This window comes from Patiria miniata, unplaced genomic scaffold (assembly GCF_015706575.1).
Source record: "Patiria miniata isolate m_02_andy unplaced genomic scaffold, ASM1570657v1 HiC_scaffold_7, whole genome shotgun sequence".
NCBI lineage: Eukaryota > Metazoa > Echinodermata > Asteroidea > Valvatida > Asterinidae > Patiria > Patiria miniata.
In genome coordinates, this window is record NW_024037074.1 from 19,816,040 (window position 1) to 19,832,595 (window position 16,556).

The 16,556-nt window shown below is 42.0% G+C and overlaps 2 protein-coding genes across 2 annotated transcripts; both read right to left on the reverse strand.

The window, feature by feature from the left end:
* Nucleotides 1-1,197: 1,197 nt before the first annotated feature.
* On the reverse strand, nucleotides 1,198-9,993 carry LOC119746465. Its single transcript, XM_038223428.1, has 8 exons — nucleotides 9,469-9,993; nucleotides 7,359-7,471; nucleotides 6,161-6,234; nucleotides 5,282-5,415; nucleotides 4,778-4,887; nucleotides 3,410-3,566; nucleotides 3,053-3,108; nucleotides 1,198-2,563 (listed from the first exon to the last, which is right to left on the reverse strand). Exons 1-8 carry the CDS (start codon nucleotides 9,582-9,584, stop codon nucleotides 1,470-1,472), a joined length of 1,854 nt encoding a protein of 617 aa, XP_038079356.1. The 5' UTR covers nucleotides 9,585-9,993; the 3' UTR covers nucleotides 1,198-1,469.
* A 1,824-nt stretch (nucleotides 9,994-11,817) lies between these two features.
* LOC119744707 (hydroxysteroid 11-beta-dehydrogenase 1-like protein) lies at nucleotides 11,818-16,298 on the reverse strand. The gene is made up of 6 exons (XM_038220779.1): nucleotides 16,142-16,298; nucleotides 14,749-14,879; nucleotides 13,946-14,143; nucleotides 13,541-13,643; nucleotides 13,201-13,329; nucleotides 11,818-12,565 (listed from the first exon to the last, which is right to left on the reverse strand). The coding sequence occupies exons 1-6, from the start codon at nucleotides 16,215-16,217 to the stop codon at nucleotides 12,306-12,308; spliced, it is 897 nt and encodes a 298-aa protein (XP_038076707.1). The 5' UTR covers nucleotides 16,218-16,298; the 3' UTR covers nucleotides 11,818-12,305.
* Nucleotides 16,299-16,556: the final 258 nt, after the last annotated feature.

Consider the following 16,556-nt stretch of genomic DNA (forward strand, 5'->3'; position numbering starts at 1 on the left):
CTACTGAACTGTTATCTAAGAGCACTAAATTCAACAGACCACAACACAATGCAAGTACTCATTTTGTTTACAATCAGTTTAAGCTTAATCTGCACACACTTTTCCCTTTCTCCAGCACAATAATTCACGACTGACTTATCAGTATCTCATTAAAACTACAATTCATAAATACCTCAGACAGTTTAGCCATTCCTATTGGTCGAGAGCCCGTCACGTGGCCGGTATTAAACGGATGATAAAGACATGGCTAGCTGGTCTTAAACACTTTTCCAGTGTCACAATAAAATGTGGACTCCTAAAAATCCAGTGCCTCTTATCGTTTCATTGGTTGAACGTTCACAATCCTCACGTAGGCATGCGCAACACTACCAGGGAGTTAGAATTTTATAGTTCTAAATTCAAAACGCAACGCGCCAGGTGCGTTCTGCGCGACATCGCATAGAACATGATACGCGCGCGTCAATCTCCATAAAAGGGTTGTTTTCATCTTACTCGCCAGCTGAACACTCCATTATTTTGCAGGAGGGATGATTCAAAAAGCATAAAGTGAATTTATTGAACAAAATCGGGATGTTTTGAACGAATTATATGATTTTTTTTTACCGAAAAGGTATTTATGAATGGGAATAAATATGTGCTCGGTCGGTATTTATCACTCTGTTTAATACCACTTAGAGTCTGGGTGCTGATAATTACCCTCGCCTCCGGCTCGGGTAATTATCAGCACCCAGACTCTAAGTGGTATTAAACAGAGTGATAAAAACCTCCGGAGCACACATTTATTCCCTTATTAATGCACATAGTATTTAGAATTGTGAATTTAGAAGTATGTTTCATGAGAAAGGGGTCTTATAAAGAAATATATTATAAAAACTTCACAACTTCACAGAATGCACATAGTATACTCCACAGAAGTGTGAATGTGGAAGTACATTGTATGGTCATGAGAAAGGGGTCTTATAAAGAAATACATTATAAAACTCCATTCATTGACGTTGTTCCGCTTGTTTATTTGTAGAAAACAAATAACTTATCAACTGAACTACTTGTCCATTAAATTTCAAGGAATGAAAGGAAGAAAAAAATTGGAACTTGAAGTTTTATTTATTTTTACTTCCAGAAATCATACTCCCCCCCCCCAGTTTCCCATAAGATGCCAAGAGCAATTTGTATTCACTCTGCTACTTTTTTGTGTGTGTTGACAACACCCTTAATACTCGCCTTAAAATGTATTTTACTCGCCTTAAAATGTATTTTGTTTGCATTGTCATTGTTTTTGTCAAATATGCATCTACATTGTACATAGTATTTCTTAATCATGAAATCATTTGACCACTTGCATTAGAATAATCAATAAAAACCATCAAATAATTTGCGTGTAGATGTTGAGTTATAAACTTGGATGTTGAGGAATCGAAACTAAAATGGCATTTTGCGTAGGTGCACTGTACATCCTTTGACCTATTGTCTTAGATGAATCGTTCTGTTTTTGGCATGTCCAAGCCTTTTTCACCGCCCATTTCACCGTCCATTTCACTGTCTGGTGTTTTTGCAGGGCTTTGACCTGCTATTTTGGTTCTTGGTTTTGGTATCGGTGGAGCCACCTTGTTGCTTTTTACGGATTGCCTGACCCCACCCATGCTGATACGGTCATTGACGTATAGTGCAGAGTCCCTCTCCTTCTCAGGCGGGCTGTATTGAGGGGGTGGAGGACACTTGAACCTCTCTGACTTCATCCTCCTTGTTCGTCGATGTTCAGAACCTCTGTTTAAGCTTGAGGGGTTCCTCACCGAGGTCACGTAACCTCGCACAAACGTCTGATTGCAAGGTGACCCCGCAAAGCGCTGGATTGGGGGAGAGCGAGGTACCTGATAACGTGCCATCTGAGTCTCGGTTGATGAGCCTTCTCCTGGACTTGGCAAGGCCTTCAGAGCAGAGGATGCAGGTGTTGAGGTGGTGAAGCTCATCCCAACTGGTCCTTCCCTCGTTAACCCTAGCTCAATCGGTTCTTGGGTAAAGCAGGCAGCATTCAAGCCTTTGTTGAGGACCACCACGTACTCCGTGTTACTAGAGCATGATCTAAGAGCTCTACTACATGCATCTTGTGTCGTCTCAGCAGGTCCTGGCAACCTCAAAGCAAGATCAGCATAGGGATAATTATATTCCAACTCATCATCGGAATCACTATCACAGCCAACACCCACCCCATCCCTGACTGAGTTTAGTCTCTCATCCAGCGGTTTCGTCTTGTTGACTGAAAACACACTGCTGTTGGTGTACCTGGGATTATGCACCTGATTCCTCAGTGCACCCAGAACGTGAGCCTCACGGACCTCATAGATGGTGTCCCTGCACTCTGATAAGGACTCTACCATGGAGATTGTTGTAGATGTTGAAAGGCAGGACAGGGGTCTGCCGGTTGAATCTAGGTTAGTCTCTCCATTTGTTATCAAGTCCCGCATGCCGACATACGAAGTGGAACATCTACCTGGGAACCTGACTGAGTAACCTTGGTATTTGGTGCCACGGGCTCCAAATGAGAGCGTCGACTTGAGTGAAATATCTGAAAAGCAAGGTAGAATTGAATGGATTGACAGGTGTGTATGAAAACAAAGCTTGCTATTTTCGATTTCAGCTTAGGTCAGTGTAGCTGACCATCCTGTCAACAGAAATCCTAGAGCAAGGAAGGGAGATGGTATTAGAGACCATCCAGTGAGGAGGTGATAAGTGAAAAGTCGTGTAGTTGATCTCAGGCTTCAAACTTGTTTCATTTCACAAGTGTGTGATCATCGTGACCTCGCTGAAAGAAGGACCGTTTTGATGCTAGAGAACAGGAGAAGCTCTCACTGCAATCTGATTCAGACCCTACGAAGGCATCGAAATTTGTATCATCCAGTGTTTTGGTATAAAATGTTAGGGCTTGAAGTACGTACCTCCCGTGTTAAAATTGGTATTTTGTGGTTAGGATATGTCATGACTGGGAGATGAAACAAAGTTATACATGTACATCATCTTGATACTCCTGATACTACTAAACAATAGTTCTCAGTACCTTCATTGTCGACAAGTGGCCTGTTCGCTATGGGCGTCATACTCATTGTTCTTTTCCTGGAAAAAGAAAACCCGATATAATTACCATTACCATCAATTTTAGGTTACGATTTTAGGGAGTTAATGGCGAAGTAATTTTCTGTTGAATTGTAGGAAGGGATTTTGGAAAGTTTTAAAATAGTTTTAATTCAAGAGCTGGATCCAGCTCAACAAAGGGACAATAGAAAATAGCCTTCCTTTTCTATTGTTGGCCTTCATTTTTATCAACTTGGATACTCCAGTACATTTACTCCCAACTCTACCTCGAACCCCATATTTTATTTTCGCTGCAATAAAATGTTCGGCATCTAACGCTCACCGGACATTGAAGACTCGTCTCGTCCGTCTCTTGCGGACTGCGTACGCAGTCGCACTAACCAGGGCCACAACTGCCGCTATGCCGCATCCTGTCAGGGTGGCCATGCGGAATGCATGCACCTTTAACCCGGGAGCATCTGGTATGGTTGATATGTTCTCTGTGTGTCAGTATCAGAAATGAAAAATAGGGTCTGATAAAAACATGAGGTCATGACAAAAAGTGTGATTGATCAAACAGGTTAAAAATTGATCGGGTGCATTTATGAATACAGTGCGAATACAGAATATTTCCTGGGTAGCACTGCCGCTGTTCCTAAGACTGGATTTTGATTCATCTTGTTGATAGCAACCTCAGCAGTCGCAGCGGCTTTATCGTGCCAGTCAGAGACTGGCTGTAAAAAGCAAATTCAGTCTTGGACAAAGACAAGATACACAAAGGAGTTTACCAACTACAAATAGCGCCCTCACATTGTGTCCACCGTAAAAACTATGTGCTTAGAGAGATTGCCAAGTCACGATGTACAAGTGCCTCTCAGACATCGCAAAATACGTCACACGTAACAGGCGAAGGGGTCAAAGGCTTAGAGGGGCTCATAACCGAGTTATTAGGGGCTTTCTCTATAGTGTGTCATTAACGGCGATCTTGGCCGCTATGGTCTTGGTCCAAGGCGCCAACGATCGAGAGAGGATCACCTCATACGAGCCTACGCCCGTGCGCTGTTTGTTTCGCAGGAGTGCGTCTTATAGACACCTTGCAGCTGACGTCACATCTGAGGGCAGGTCTTTGTTCGCCTGTAACACGCTTGAATAGCATGTACTGTCGTCAATGAATTTATATGATAAAATCTGTCCTTTGTGAGGCGGCACCGATCATACGCGCTCTTTTATGAAAATCGGCCGTGTAGCGGCACTCCATCATCTACGTCTTGGGCGAAGATCTACACAAACAAAGTTGGCCCTTCTTGACTCGGTATATGGCTTTGTGCACATTCAAAATAAAACTGGTTGTCCCCCGGCGTACTTCGCTATCCTAACTTTATAAGCGCGTATATACCAAGACGCGCGCACACGTGGTGTTTTCCGTCCACGGGGCTTTCAAAACTGGTAAATAAAACTTGCTCTTGCACCGAGAGTAGCTTAACGGATCGCATAACGCAAAAAAATTCTTTCCCGTCTCAACAAAGCCACGTCTGTGAAAAAAATATGAAGCCTGTGAGTTGTATTTTTGATCCGTCGAAATCCGTAAGTTGCGTTTCCCCCCTAGAGTTTTTTTACTGTGTAATTAATATGAACAACGGTGCTGTTTTTATATGAAAATAATTATGCATTATTTCCTAAGTTTAGAGAGTCATCGGACTGTTAGACTCACGTGGACTCGTGCATGAACCTGTGTCAGACGTACACGTGACGTTGCCATCACAGTGACACTGAAGGAGGCAATCTGGACCATAATACCCCGGCGAACATGGCACATTGCATCTGTGAAAGAGCATTTAAATAAAAAGTCATAATAACAGTCTGTTCATAATGGAAAAAAAAAAACAACAACCTGAATTGGAGGTGATATATACGGATAATGCAAGTTCATTATGAAACAAATGAAATTTATTGAATTGTGTTCATACAGTGTATTATGATTATTATGATAATCAGTTAAATGTTCATACGTCTTTGAAACAAAACTTCATGTAATATGCATCACTTTAGACAATAAATCCCCTGCATGCAGCAGCGTACTTGGTGATTTAGTTTGGTAATTGTGTTTCATCGAGACAAAAGCACACATGGAAAAGATGGCTGTAATGATGCAATATCTATAGGCTAGTAAAGTTTGGCATCCTAATATGTTCTCCCTATACAATAATTATCTTACTTGTGTCCCGAGAAGCCGAGTGGGCAGGCGCAATATCCATCCGGGTAATTGCATCTTCTAGACGGGCAATCACACTCGTAAACACACCGACCAGCTTCAAATAGTACCGGACATGCCTCGTTGCACGTCGGTCCCTGCATTGGGGGTGGGGGGGGGGGGGATATTGGGGGAAAAAGTATAGTCTCTTGGAGAATAGTATGTGAAATATTAGAAATATTATGCACCAATCCGAAATAATTATAAGCGTATTTTCATGTTATATTGTATAATTAGGCTACGATATAGTTTCAAACAAGCGTGTAAATAAAGCAATACGAAGGACTCTGAAAACCGTATGAGTCGACTAAATCACGGTTACTTTTTTATGTTGCGAAAATAAGAGCTAAAATATGAAAAGGGAATTCGTTCGTGCTTTAAGAAACCAACATGGCTGATTGCCAAGCTATAAGCGTTGGGAGGGTGGGGGGGGGGTGGAAAGGCAAACTGGGAGGGGGATTTCTATTCGCTCTAGCCCTCTTATAATCGCCTCTTCCTGTTCCCGTAACCACACGTTGGTGTATTGCTTTGAGTACATTTTGATGCTTCGTCATTTTTCAAGAGTGGAGTGCAATGAAAGACATCTTCATACTCGGAGGCAATTTGAGACGCATTTATCTTGAATTTGACCGGTCAGTGCCAATAACGCATACGTGGATCTCATCACGTGATGAGGCACGTGACTCGTTCATTACTATGGCCTTGACCATATTCGGCCTTCAATGATGCATTATTAAGAATAAACATTTACCAACAAGATTTGCAAATAATTAATTCGACGATCGATAGCGTCTTGCTTATAGAGGCAATATTTTGGAAAAAAAACTACAGAAGAACACTCACCGCCCAATGATCGTCACATGAGCAGTAATTGGGCGCGGCACAATAGCCATGGTTGCAGGGCGTATTGCACACAGCTATGACAAATACAAACACACGTAAATAGTCAAGAATATTATAAACTTGAAATCATAGTTATTAATATAATACTACTTGGTTTTTTTTTAATCAAATTTGAAAGAGGGTTGAACCAGTGGCTGTTTCTTTTCTGTAAAGAAAAAAAATGCGAAAATTACAACACTAATCATATCATGACATGTGTTTGATGTTTTATATTTTTTATTGATACACATGTCCGCTCCCGCCTTCGTTTTTATGGTGAACTGTCCTATTATCAGGTCAAATGGTAGCTGACTTGAAGATAGCTTGTTTTACCAAATGATTCAAGGAACACAATGTTGTTTTAATGCATCCTATATGAGGTTCGCAATTAACGACGTCTAATTTAGGTAAACTGTTGTACCATCAAATGCTCAATTATATTTCATGTCAACTAATTTCAATTCAGAAATATTGATAACACTTCCAAAACGCTCGCTCCATGTATGCTTAAATTTTTAAAATGTTGCATCAAAACATCCTTGTATTCACGCATTCATCCAATTTCATACCCATTCAGTAAGTACAACCCCAGACACGACGCGTACGGGTAGGATATTTTTCAGGAAGTCTTCATTTCAGTCATTACAGGCTTAGGGACAGACGAGTTCTTTTGGACACCCTTGGAGAGACCTTAGCCAGGCTATTGACCCCAGAATGCCCCAAGCAGTGTCATCGCTCGACTTTTTGTTATGACTTGCAATGAGAGAGGAACTTTCTTGTCTCATATGGGAAGTCTTCAACAGTTAACCGGAAAAAATATCAATTTCAAGCTATAGTCCCCTGTAAAAATGACTGACACACTTTGGAGTAATACTGGTTCTAAGACAGAGAAACAGTTTTACATTAAATATCCTAAAGAAGTCATTCTTTTTGACATGATATCCGTAAAATTTAACTTTGATACGGAAACAGTATGTGAAAAAAAAAATGATATTAATATTGTCTGCCAGCGATTTCTTGATATTTTGGTGCGCGGAAAAATGTGCCATCACAAGCTCATTTGGGGAAACTGAATGTTGGTGCTTGGAACCGTTAGTTGCATCGTGCACTGGGAAGGATTTTGGTTTGGACGTTAGGGGGCGCTCTTTACGTTACTTACCTTGGGGACATGAGTCGCCTATTTGAGCCCATCCATCACAGCAGCGATATTCCATCAGATCATCTGACTTGAGCTGCCATTCATACGGTCTCAATGCGTCTTGATGGTATGGCCTATATGCACAACGTCAGTTGAGAGATAGGCAACATATTATTGTATGCAAAACCGGGGGGGGGGGGGGGGAGGAGCTTGCTGGACACAACATGGCACTACGGGCGCTGCTCATGATGCAGATGTAGGGCCTACATCGTACATCGTATACTTGCGCCCATTCACCTGATAATCAAAACGGCGCATTTAAAGCTTTAGTACTTCATCTCCCTTTTTCAGTACTATCGAATACATCTTTGGTTGTAAGGAAGTTCGGAAAAAAAATGCCTCAAAATGCGCTTTTTTTGTTTCTTACCATGAAAAAGTGTGGGGGCGGGGATTTTCGCCCATGCTTCTGTGTTTTATTTTGAATCCCAGATTAAAAAAAAAAAAAGAACTGTTGAAAATCTGTGCACCAATCAAAAACTCCAATGTGGTTTACGTCAATACCATCTTAAACCGCCATGCATCGCGGTGTCGAATGAACAGGGAAACTTCAATGTTTGGAACTGATTAAGCCGCGAGGGGTCAACACATTAAATTCGTTATTAAAACCTCCAGAGAGCAATTACCCTTTTTTGTTTGGGTATTGTTTTTGAGGTTGTTAAACTTGATACTGAATTCTCACAGGACCATGAAGGTGTGACTGTTATCACTTTTCTTAATCCCTATAATTTCCTCTTCATTAGTCATTGTAGAATACACCTGTGAAGCGTCAAGTGTCTGCAAGAATCACTGCAAGTTCTGCTTGTGATTATTTTTTTTTGCTGAATCATAAACTAGCCCTGCAGACGAGGTCAGACGTTAGAATTTTCCTGAACGCAAGACATAATACGGTGTGAAAAAAAGTCAATTATTGGCAGGCTAAGCTCTCTTGTTATCGTAAAAAAAAATCCCGGAAAACGGTAATAAAAATGGAATTACCGAGTTTGAAAACTTCGTTGTTAAGCGGAAATCAGTCAAGGATTAGCTCTTGATCTCAGTATCTACACTGCAAGCTTTAATCCCATTAAAAACAGCACACAATACTTTTGCACTGAAATTTTAGGCATATAGTCTCTTTTGTTACCGTAAATAAAATCCGAAAACGGTAATAAAAATTAAAATACAGAGTTTGAAAACTTCGCAGTTAAGCGGAAATCAATCAAGGATAACTTGATCACGGTATTTACGCTTGAAGCGTAAAGTTTTCTCGATAAAGTTAATATCCACCGAGCTGAAACTTCAACAGGCTGAGTTTTGAACGTTCTTCTAAACGTTCACAGTGGTAGATACTAATTGCAAACGTGTTTATATGGCTCGAGTGATGAATGTTATGGCTTAAAGCCGTGTTTGGCTGAGAAGTTTCATGTAGGAATGTCTTTTTTGTCGTTCTAGTTATAAGAGTGCACAAACTTAAGGAGGCCTTTTGAGGAAATAGAAATAACAAACGTATTAGAACTTTCCCCCCATTTTGTAATGTCCCGTTTTCGCCAGCAATAAAACAAGAGTAGTGTCGGTTACATCAATTTCTGATCCGTAAATTTTTTTTTTGGAAACTCATTTCCTGAGCTGAAAAAGATCATTAGTCATAATTTTCCTGTCTGATTTTTTGTTTGTTATAGAACTGATCGAGAGAGAAGCCTCAGGGTCATGGGACTCCCAATCAAAATCCTGTCCCTCGGAACTTACTCATTCCACTCAATCATTTTAGTGTCGATATTCGAAAATAAAAGATGGATGGCTTGTCAGCTCCAGGGTTCGTCACCCACATCTAAATTCAAGAAAAAGTCTCCCATTTGTTCCTCTATATATAATTATGCGCCTGAATTTCGTAAATTGCACGTGTAATATTCTGGGAATTTTCTTTCAGACTCTACAAATGAACGTTTTCCTCCTCGTCTTCTCCCTGTAGTTTCTTCAGCTTGCAAGCTATGATAGCTGTGCACTTTTTCTTGATTTCCTTACGGCTCAGAATTAAAACAAAGAATTTATGATAACCACTATACCTTATTAGAAATTCATTTAACTTGACACTCACCGTTTGGGAAGATGGCAGACATTGCGCCCTCTTGGGTTGAGAGCGTATTGGTCCCCCAAAGCGATCTGGCACAGCAGACATAACAGAGAGATGCAAAACAAATGCAATCGCTCCATGTTTCTGTCCGTTCAGGAGTTAGAAAATAAGACAGGTATCCTTTCGAACTGGTGAAGATGAAATGTGTGTTTAAAAGTAAGCACCAAATCCCCACACAGCATGGCTGTGCTCGAGGAGTTCAACGCGAGCCATTGTTATACTGTATAGGATATGGATCATCATGATTTACCTCATTAGCAAACGGACATTGAATTTGTGGACGGGCGTGGTAGGAACTGCGTAGCCGCAGGGGTGCAAAACATCAGTTCTTTGGATGGTCAAGGAAGGGTTGAGGGGAATATGGTCAATCAATTTGCGTAAGTATTGTTCTGTGGTGGTAAATATGTGATTGCTTCATCCGGGTTGGATGGATATGATCCTTATTGATGGGGCTACACCCAGGTAGTCTGAGGGCGTGTCTTGTCCAGCTAATTAGGATATATAATTCACGAACAAGCCAATTTAATTTGTTGTTTTTTAAATGCTGTTTACAGTTTTGAAAGTGTTCGCCTTTTGTCCGCTTTGATCCAATCTATTGCACTTAGAATATGAATTAATTTTCGAACTACACTAGATATTTACTATTTTGTCTCTACGATGATTGTTAACAGTTGCTAAAATTTTAACATCAACAATCAATGCTATATTAATGGTGTTCTACATATATGTCCCCAAAAAGTGTCCGTCTGACTGTTTTAGATAACTTCAAAACCGTGAGGTCAATTTTGAAAATGTGTGGTTGTGCAGATACTCCTAAGCCTTGGCCTCAACCCCTATGAGTTTCATTTAATTTCAGTAATGCATCACTACACAATTGCCAATTTGAGCACAACATTTTTGGACACTATGACCAAGTTCCATGCCTTAATCAATTTCAATTCTGTGGTTTGTAGGCCTCAGCTGGGTAAAATCCTGCATGTTGAGAAAAAAAGGCTGATGTGGTTTGGGAGTGGAATCATTTGCCCTTGAGCATTAAACTGATGTCTTGCCATGATGACTGATAGCCAGGCAAAAGATTCCAATCCCAACTGCAGCCCTTTTCACAACATGAAGGATTTTAGACAGCTTACTTAACACAGTACTAAAGACAAGGAACTTGGTCCCAAAAAAGTGTCCAAAATGTTGTTGTGATCAATTGACAATTGTGTAGTGATGCGTGACTGAAATTAAATGAAACTCAAAGGGGCCGGGGGGGGGGGGGAATCCGCCCCCTCGACTTTTTTCCGCAATAGTCTTGAATTTTTTATTTTCGCGACCCGAGCTGTTATGACTTTTTAGCCTCGAGCCTTGCGCATCTTTCGATACCAAAAACATAAAAATCGGAATTTTTCGCGCCATGAAAACTGAATTTCCCCATATACGTAGTTGTACACAGAGCAGAATTACAATAAGTGCATATGAACAATTATTTATCCATAATTCCAAAACCCTTTGACCTATAGTCACGAAATTTCTTGGGTATGTTCTTGATGAGTTGCTCTATGCATGGACCAAGTGTCGTAATTTTCAGTCGCTCGATGGCCGAGATCTTGGGGGTGGAGGCTTCATCCACTCGGCTGAGAGCTGGTCAAAATAGCCCGGCCTTTTTAGGGTTTATGGTCAATGTAAAACTGCATTCGTTTAGAAAAGGTAAACCTCCCCGCACGTCATCAAATGGACATTCGCAACCTTGAAGCCAGGGCCGGGAGAAGAATTAGAAACAATTGTGTGTCAATTCAAGGGCAAACTGGCGACGTTCACTGTTTGTAGGTTAATTGCACGCATCCCACTGCCATGTCAATGCGAATATTCTTCATGTCAATAAAATGTTTGACGGCCCTTTTTCTTTTATTTGAAGAAGTGATTTGGAATTCGTATGAAGAGCAATTAGTAGTGGCACCTGTTTCTCGCGATTGGCTGTGTATTTTAACGTCCCGTGGAAAGTGAATAGCGAAAGCTATTGTCAGACATTGACCATGACGTCGGTTTTGAACAGCGCCCCCATGGAAAGATGGTGTCCAGCCCCGCTGGATGAAATTGCCCCCCCCCCTTGTAACATCAAGCCCCCCCCCCCCCACTTGCGCCCTTGGGTGGGAACCGTGGCTACGCCGCTGCCTCCCCCACCCCCGTTCAGCCGCTGACTAGTATTATTATTTATATTAGTAAAATGAGGCAATAAATAATACATGGAATGTTAAAGTTCCTAACTTTATTCTCGAACCGACTTGTAATGTAAGAGGAAAAATCGTAGATTTCACAATTTTTTTTTGGGGGGGGGGGGGGGGGAGAGGGGTTCGGGTATGCCCCTGGACCCTCAATCATTAAGTGCATGTCTTCACTCATTTCCCGTCATTCCAATATCCCCCCTTTCCTGAAAACAAGTTCCGCCCCTGCAGGCCAGTAGTGATATGCGAAAAACATTGCAATTAAAGCAGACGCGCTGATGCACACTATGCATTTGTTTAATAACAAATGAAAACAATGCAGATTTGTCCTTCCGAACACATTGCCTAGATGTCAACCTTTGTCTCATAATGAACAAGACGCATCCCAACCTACTATTATGCCTAATTACTTATGTCTAATTTAAATTGAATTGAAACATACTTTTTGGTGAAATGGAAGAACTGGATTATTACTATTTTAAAAAAAGAACTGTCTTAAAGTCCCGGCAAATCAAGGCAATTCGCACTTCTTAAAGTTCTATTTTTACTGATTTGGTATAATTTATTTGGGGGGTGAGGGATGAGCGGTCCGACCCATTATTCTCCCCGTGATTTCAAGATTTTGCTGATAGTGTCTTGGTTGAGGGTCTGCGACTGGATTATTCTTTCCATCAACACGGGGGCGAAGTCTCTCATCTTTGTGATTTGGAAGGCTTGAAATGGGTAATACACCTCCCTCTCGCGGTTGGCCGTCCCCTTGATGATGCGCAGAGCAGTGTCATACGGAGTGGTGGAGAAGGTTTGAGGCAGGAATATCTTAGTGGTGTCTTGGGCTACAGTGGTGGTGTTGATCCCACCTGCAAACGATGCAAGATTTGTTTGTAAATCGTTAATGTATGGTGTTATGACCATTGGTGAGCTATAAAGCGCAAACATCTTGGGTACCCTTGACGAGAATTTTGTTCGGGGGATGAGGGCGGGGCTGACTTTTATTTCAGGGGTGGGGCAGGACATAGTGCAACGTGCATCCATGCATGGGGCGGAGGGGGATGATCGGCCCCTTTCCCCGGTCACTTCATATTCTTCAAATGCTACTTTGCCTATAGACCTTATGCGATAAGGCGGAGTTGGAGGTCAATGGACCGATCCAGTAAGCACCGCCCCATGGTGTTCTGACCAATTACAGCTGTAATTTAGGTCCGACGTGCGTGCACAAAAGTCCGACTTCGTGCACGCGCGTATGATGCGCGCGGCAGGAAAATGCAGTGTGGCATTGGAGAGGAGCACGTGTTAATTTGCCCAGTGCGCAGTGGGCGGGGCTTACTGGATCAGTCCATGGTTTTGTATCGCACGGATAGTCATAAATATGCGTTTTATACATTGTCAATAAAATAATATGGAGTACCCTCCCACATTATGTCCATTCAACCCTATCCAGGAGCATCAGAATTGAAACTTAATTTGATGAATAATAATGACCGTGATGGCGTACCGAGAACGAAGGTCGAAATGGATATCCCAAAGTTCTGCATTTCGTATTCCTGTCGTAGAGCATCGAAGAAGCCGTGAAGAGCAAACTTGGAGGCGCTGTAGACTGCCACAAATGGGAGACCAATCTTGCCTGCAGTACAATAAGCACATGTCTTAGGTTACCAGAAAGTGATGCAGTGGTAAACATTTTAACACGCACCTGACCCGCTAGATTGCAACACGCATATTGTCCAGCCTGACTACGCCCACTTCTCTCACGACCACGCCCTTCCTCGCCAAGACACACCGCAGCCCAGCCTTACCACACCCTACCCAGTCACGACACGCCCCTTATCACCTACCCGCACCGGATGACACGACACCGATATGACCGTTGCTTTTCTTCAGCATGGGCGTGGCATGTGTGGCCAGTCTGATGTAGGCGTAGAAATTGATGTCCATCGTCTGCATGTGGAAAAGCAGTGTTAAGAGGGTCTGTGAATCTCTGGAAGACACCAATGTTAACCGATGTTTAACACAAATCACACACAATCTACAATGAACCTTAAAAATGAACAAATGAGTATCAACTTCTTATGCGGTGACCCTACAAACTATTTTAAAAAAGTGATTTATTTTCTTCTTAACATTCTTCCAGACGCCCCGCCCCCGGATCGGTCCAGAAATCGGGGACCAATGTTGGGTCCTTAAAGATCTAATTGTCGGATAACTTCCCAAAAGGACCAGCCTTTGTCTGCACCACTGACCTTCTTCATGACGGAATCGAACTCCCCTTCCCAGAATTTCGGATAGGTATTGATGATGTGATTCAGGATAAGATGGTCCAGTCCTCCGAACTTCTTCTGAGCTTCATCAATCAGGGTCTTAGGGGCTTCCTCTTGAGCCATATCCAGAGGGACGTAGAAGGCCTCCTTGGCTCCAAGCTCCTTGCATTTCGCAACGACCTGGAGAAGTTTGACGAGATTGTTCAGTCGATATCGTGCCGAGACGCACACTTAGGTGACACATATTCAAATATGGAGGTCACTGGACAGAGGACAGTTCAGGTTCGCCGATTGGTGGGTCAGGTACTAATACTATAAATTGATTCATTTAAGGATGGTAAACTGTAAACCCAAATGGGAACTTTGACCCTAGAGGCCTAAACCACTAAAACCAGCACTACAATCCCGGCAAAAATGGTTGGGACACTTGGAAATAACGTTAGCCTCCAACGGTCACCAACTCCCCCACTCCCCCGGTCAATGTTGTTCTCTTCAGCGGATGGAGCACACACCGCGCAATGAGAGACAACATTGACCGGGGGCTGGGGGGTTGGGGGCCCAGCGCGATTTCGCCAGGATTGTAGATTGATTTAAGAAAAGCCATTAGGCTACATGTACAGTTCCTTGTATGTTAGCCTGTAAGGACAGGAGGCACATGCGAAAATATATGTTGCATTGTTTTCGAGTTTAAACGAACTAATATAACTGCAAGTCCATTACTTTTAATTAAGAGGGACTATTTTTCAGGAGGAAATTTTATGTCATTTCCCACATGTTGATCCGACCTGTTTGAGCACTGCTTCTCGCCTGGCGGTGATAAGTATCCGGGCACCGAACCTGGCGTAGTGATATGCAATCTCCTCGCCTATGCCGGTACTAGCCCCGGTGATCACGACTCTCTTGTCTTTGATGCTAGCTATGAATTATAATAAAATACCACAATATGATAAGATAACGTAGGACATGACATGGTACAGGCGCTGCAGGTTATGGACGATATTCGTCCGACTAGAGAGCTTAAAGGAGTGAACCGTCAACACTGTCTTTGGAGGGTAAGGGAGTGTGACGTGGAGGCACGAGAAAACGCAAGAGGCGATTGTTCCTTTGACGAAGGTTTTTACGTTGGGGCGTTTGTTTGTTGGTTTGTGTGTTGGTTTACTGTTTGTTGGGTTTTCTTTTTGTTTGTTTGTTGGGCTGTTTGTTTCTTTGTTTGTTTCTGTTCAGGAATCCAACGTCACCTTCGACAGTTCCAAGTGGTAGGGGTTATTCGCAGCGAATTGTTTCTTCTTTTAGAGTCTGTTCAACTTCTTTTTGAAATCAAACATGGTAGCAAGTTTTATTCCATACAGACAGAAAAGCAGTTGACCCCTTGGACTTTGTATCTCTAAAATAGTCAGGTCCAGTCTATATTTAACGTCCGGGCTGTTTTTAGATAGGAAAAAAAACCTTCTTCAAACAGTGACGGGAATACAATCATTAACCCTGTACTGGAGGGCAAGCCGTGATAGCAGTCATTCACGCGATGAAAATGCACGCAAAGATAGTGCAAAGATATGAAAGTCCAAATCCAACATTATTTGTAGTATGGCTGAAATAAGTCCGTTCAAATCAGGGAAATGTTACTTAAAAAATAAATCCGTGCACATATTCAAGGCAACATGTCCATTATTTCGAATGTAATCTGTGATGGAACCTAATTTGAGTTTGCTTCATTTCTTTCCAAGTATCCCATTCCAGTAAGAATAGTTCGCTTTAACTGAATGTCGGGTTTCCTCTTTTCCATTCCAAAACATGTTGATTTATTGCACTGGAACAGATTTAATATGAGTATACCGAGGTTTACGCATGTCAAGGAGACATTCTATAAATTTAGGGCCCAAAGTGCGACATATTTCCTGTCCCTGTTGCCTCTGGATTTTGTAATTTGCCATTCAAGTTTCATTCAGAATGACTTCAAGCAATTGTTCATTTGTTGGGTAGGTAGTTTGCTATTCATAATCACGCTTGGAGGACTACTACATTAATGAGTGCATCCTTAATTACACAATCGCACGTGTCAGATGAAACAGGGAGAGGGACAAATTGGGCCCCAGATTTATAAAGTGGCCCGCAATACCGTATTCACCATTTATCACGGAGGCCCTGTAAACTATTGTCTTCCGGTTGCACTCCACTTACCTGGATCAAACCGGTCGATGCTCTGATAGACAAAGTAGGCAACTATCCCTATGACTGCAAACGTCTTCCAACCCATCTTAAGAATGCCTTATTATACCCAATGATGAGACGAAATCACCAAGGCACCTTAGCATGCACGACGCGATAGCGGAGTAGACAAGCGTGCAGCTTGTTAATAATGGGCCTTTATGGTTATCGAAGTCTATGATCGTCGTTTTAAACTTTCAACTTTGGATCAAAAGTCTAAAGGTTTTCGAATCGCGGCTACTCAAAGTATGCTGACCTAGTAATGAGATTACCGAATGATTTCAGTCTCCCCCTTTAAATCTAGTGGCTATTTCCAAGTTTCATAAATGGCCTTATGTCGGCTGATTTATTGTTTAGCATAAGTTAAAATCATTTGTTTTTGTAATTG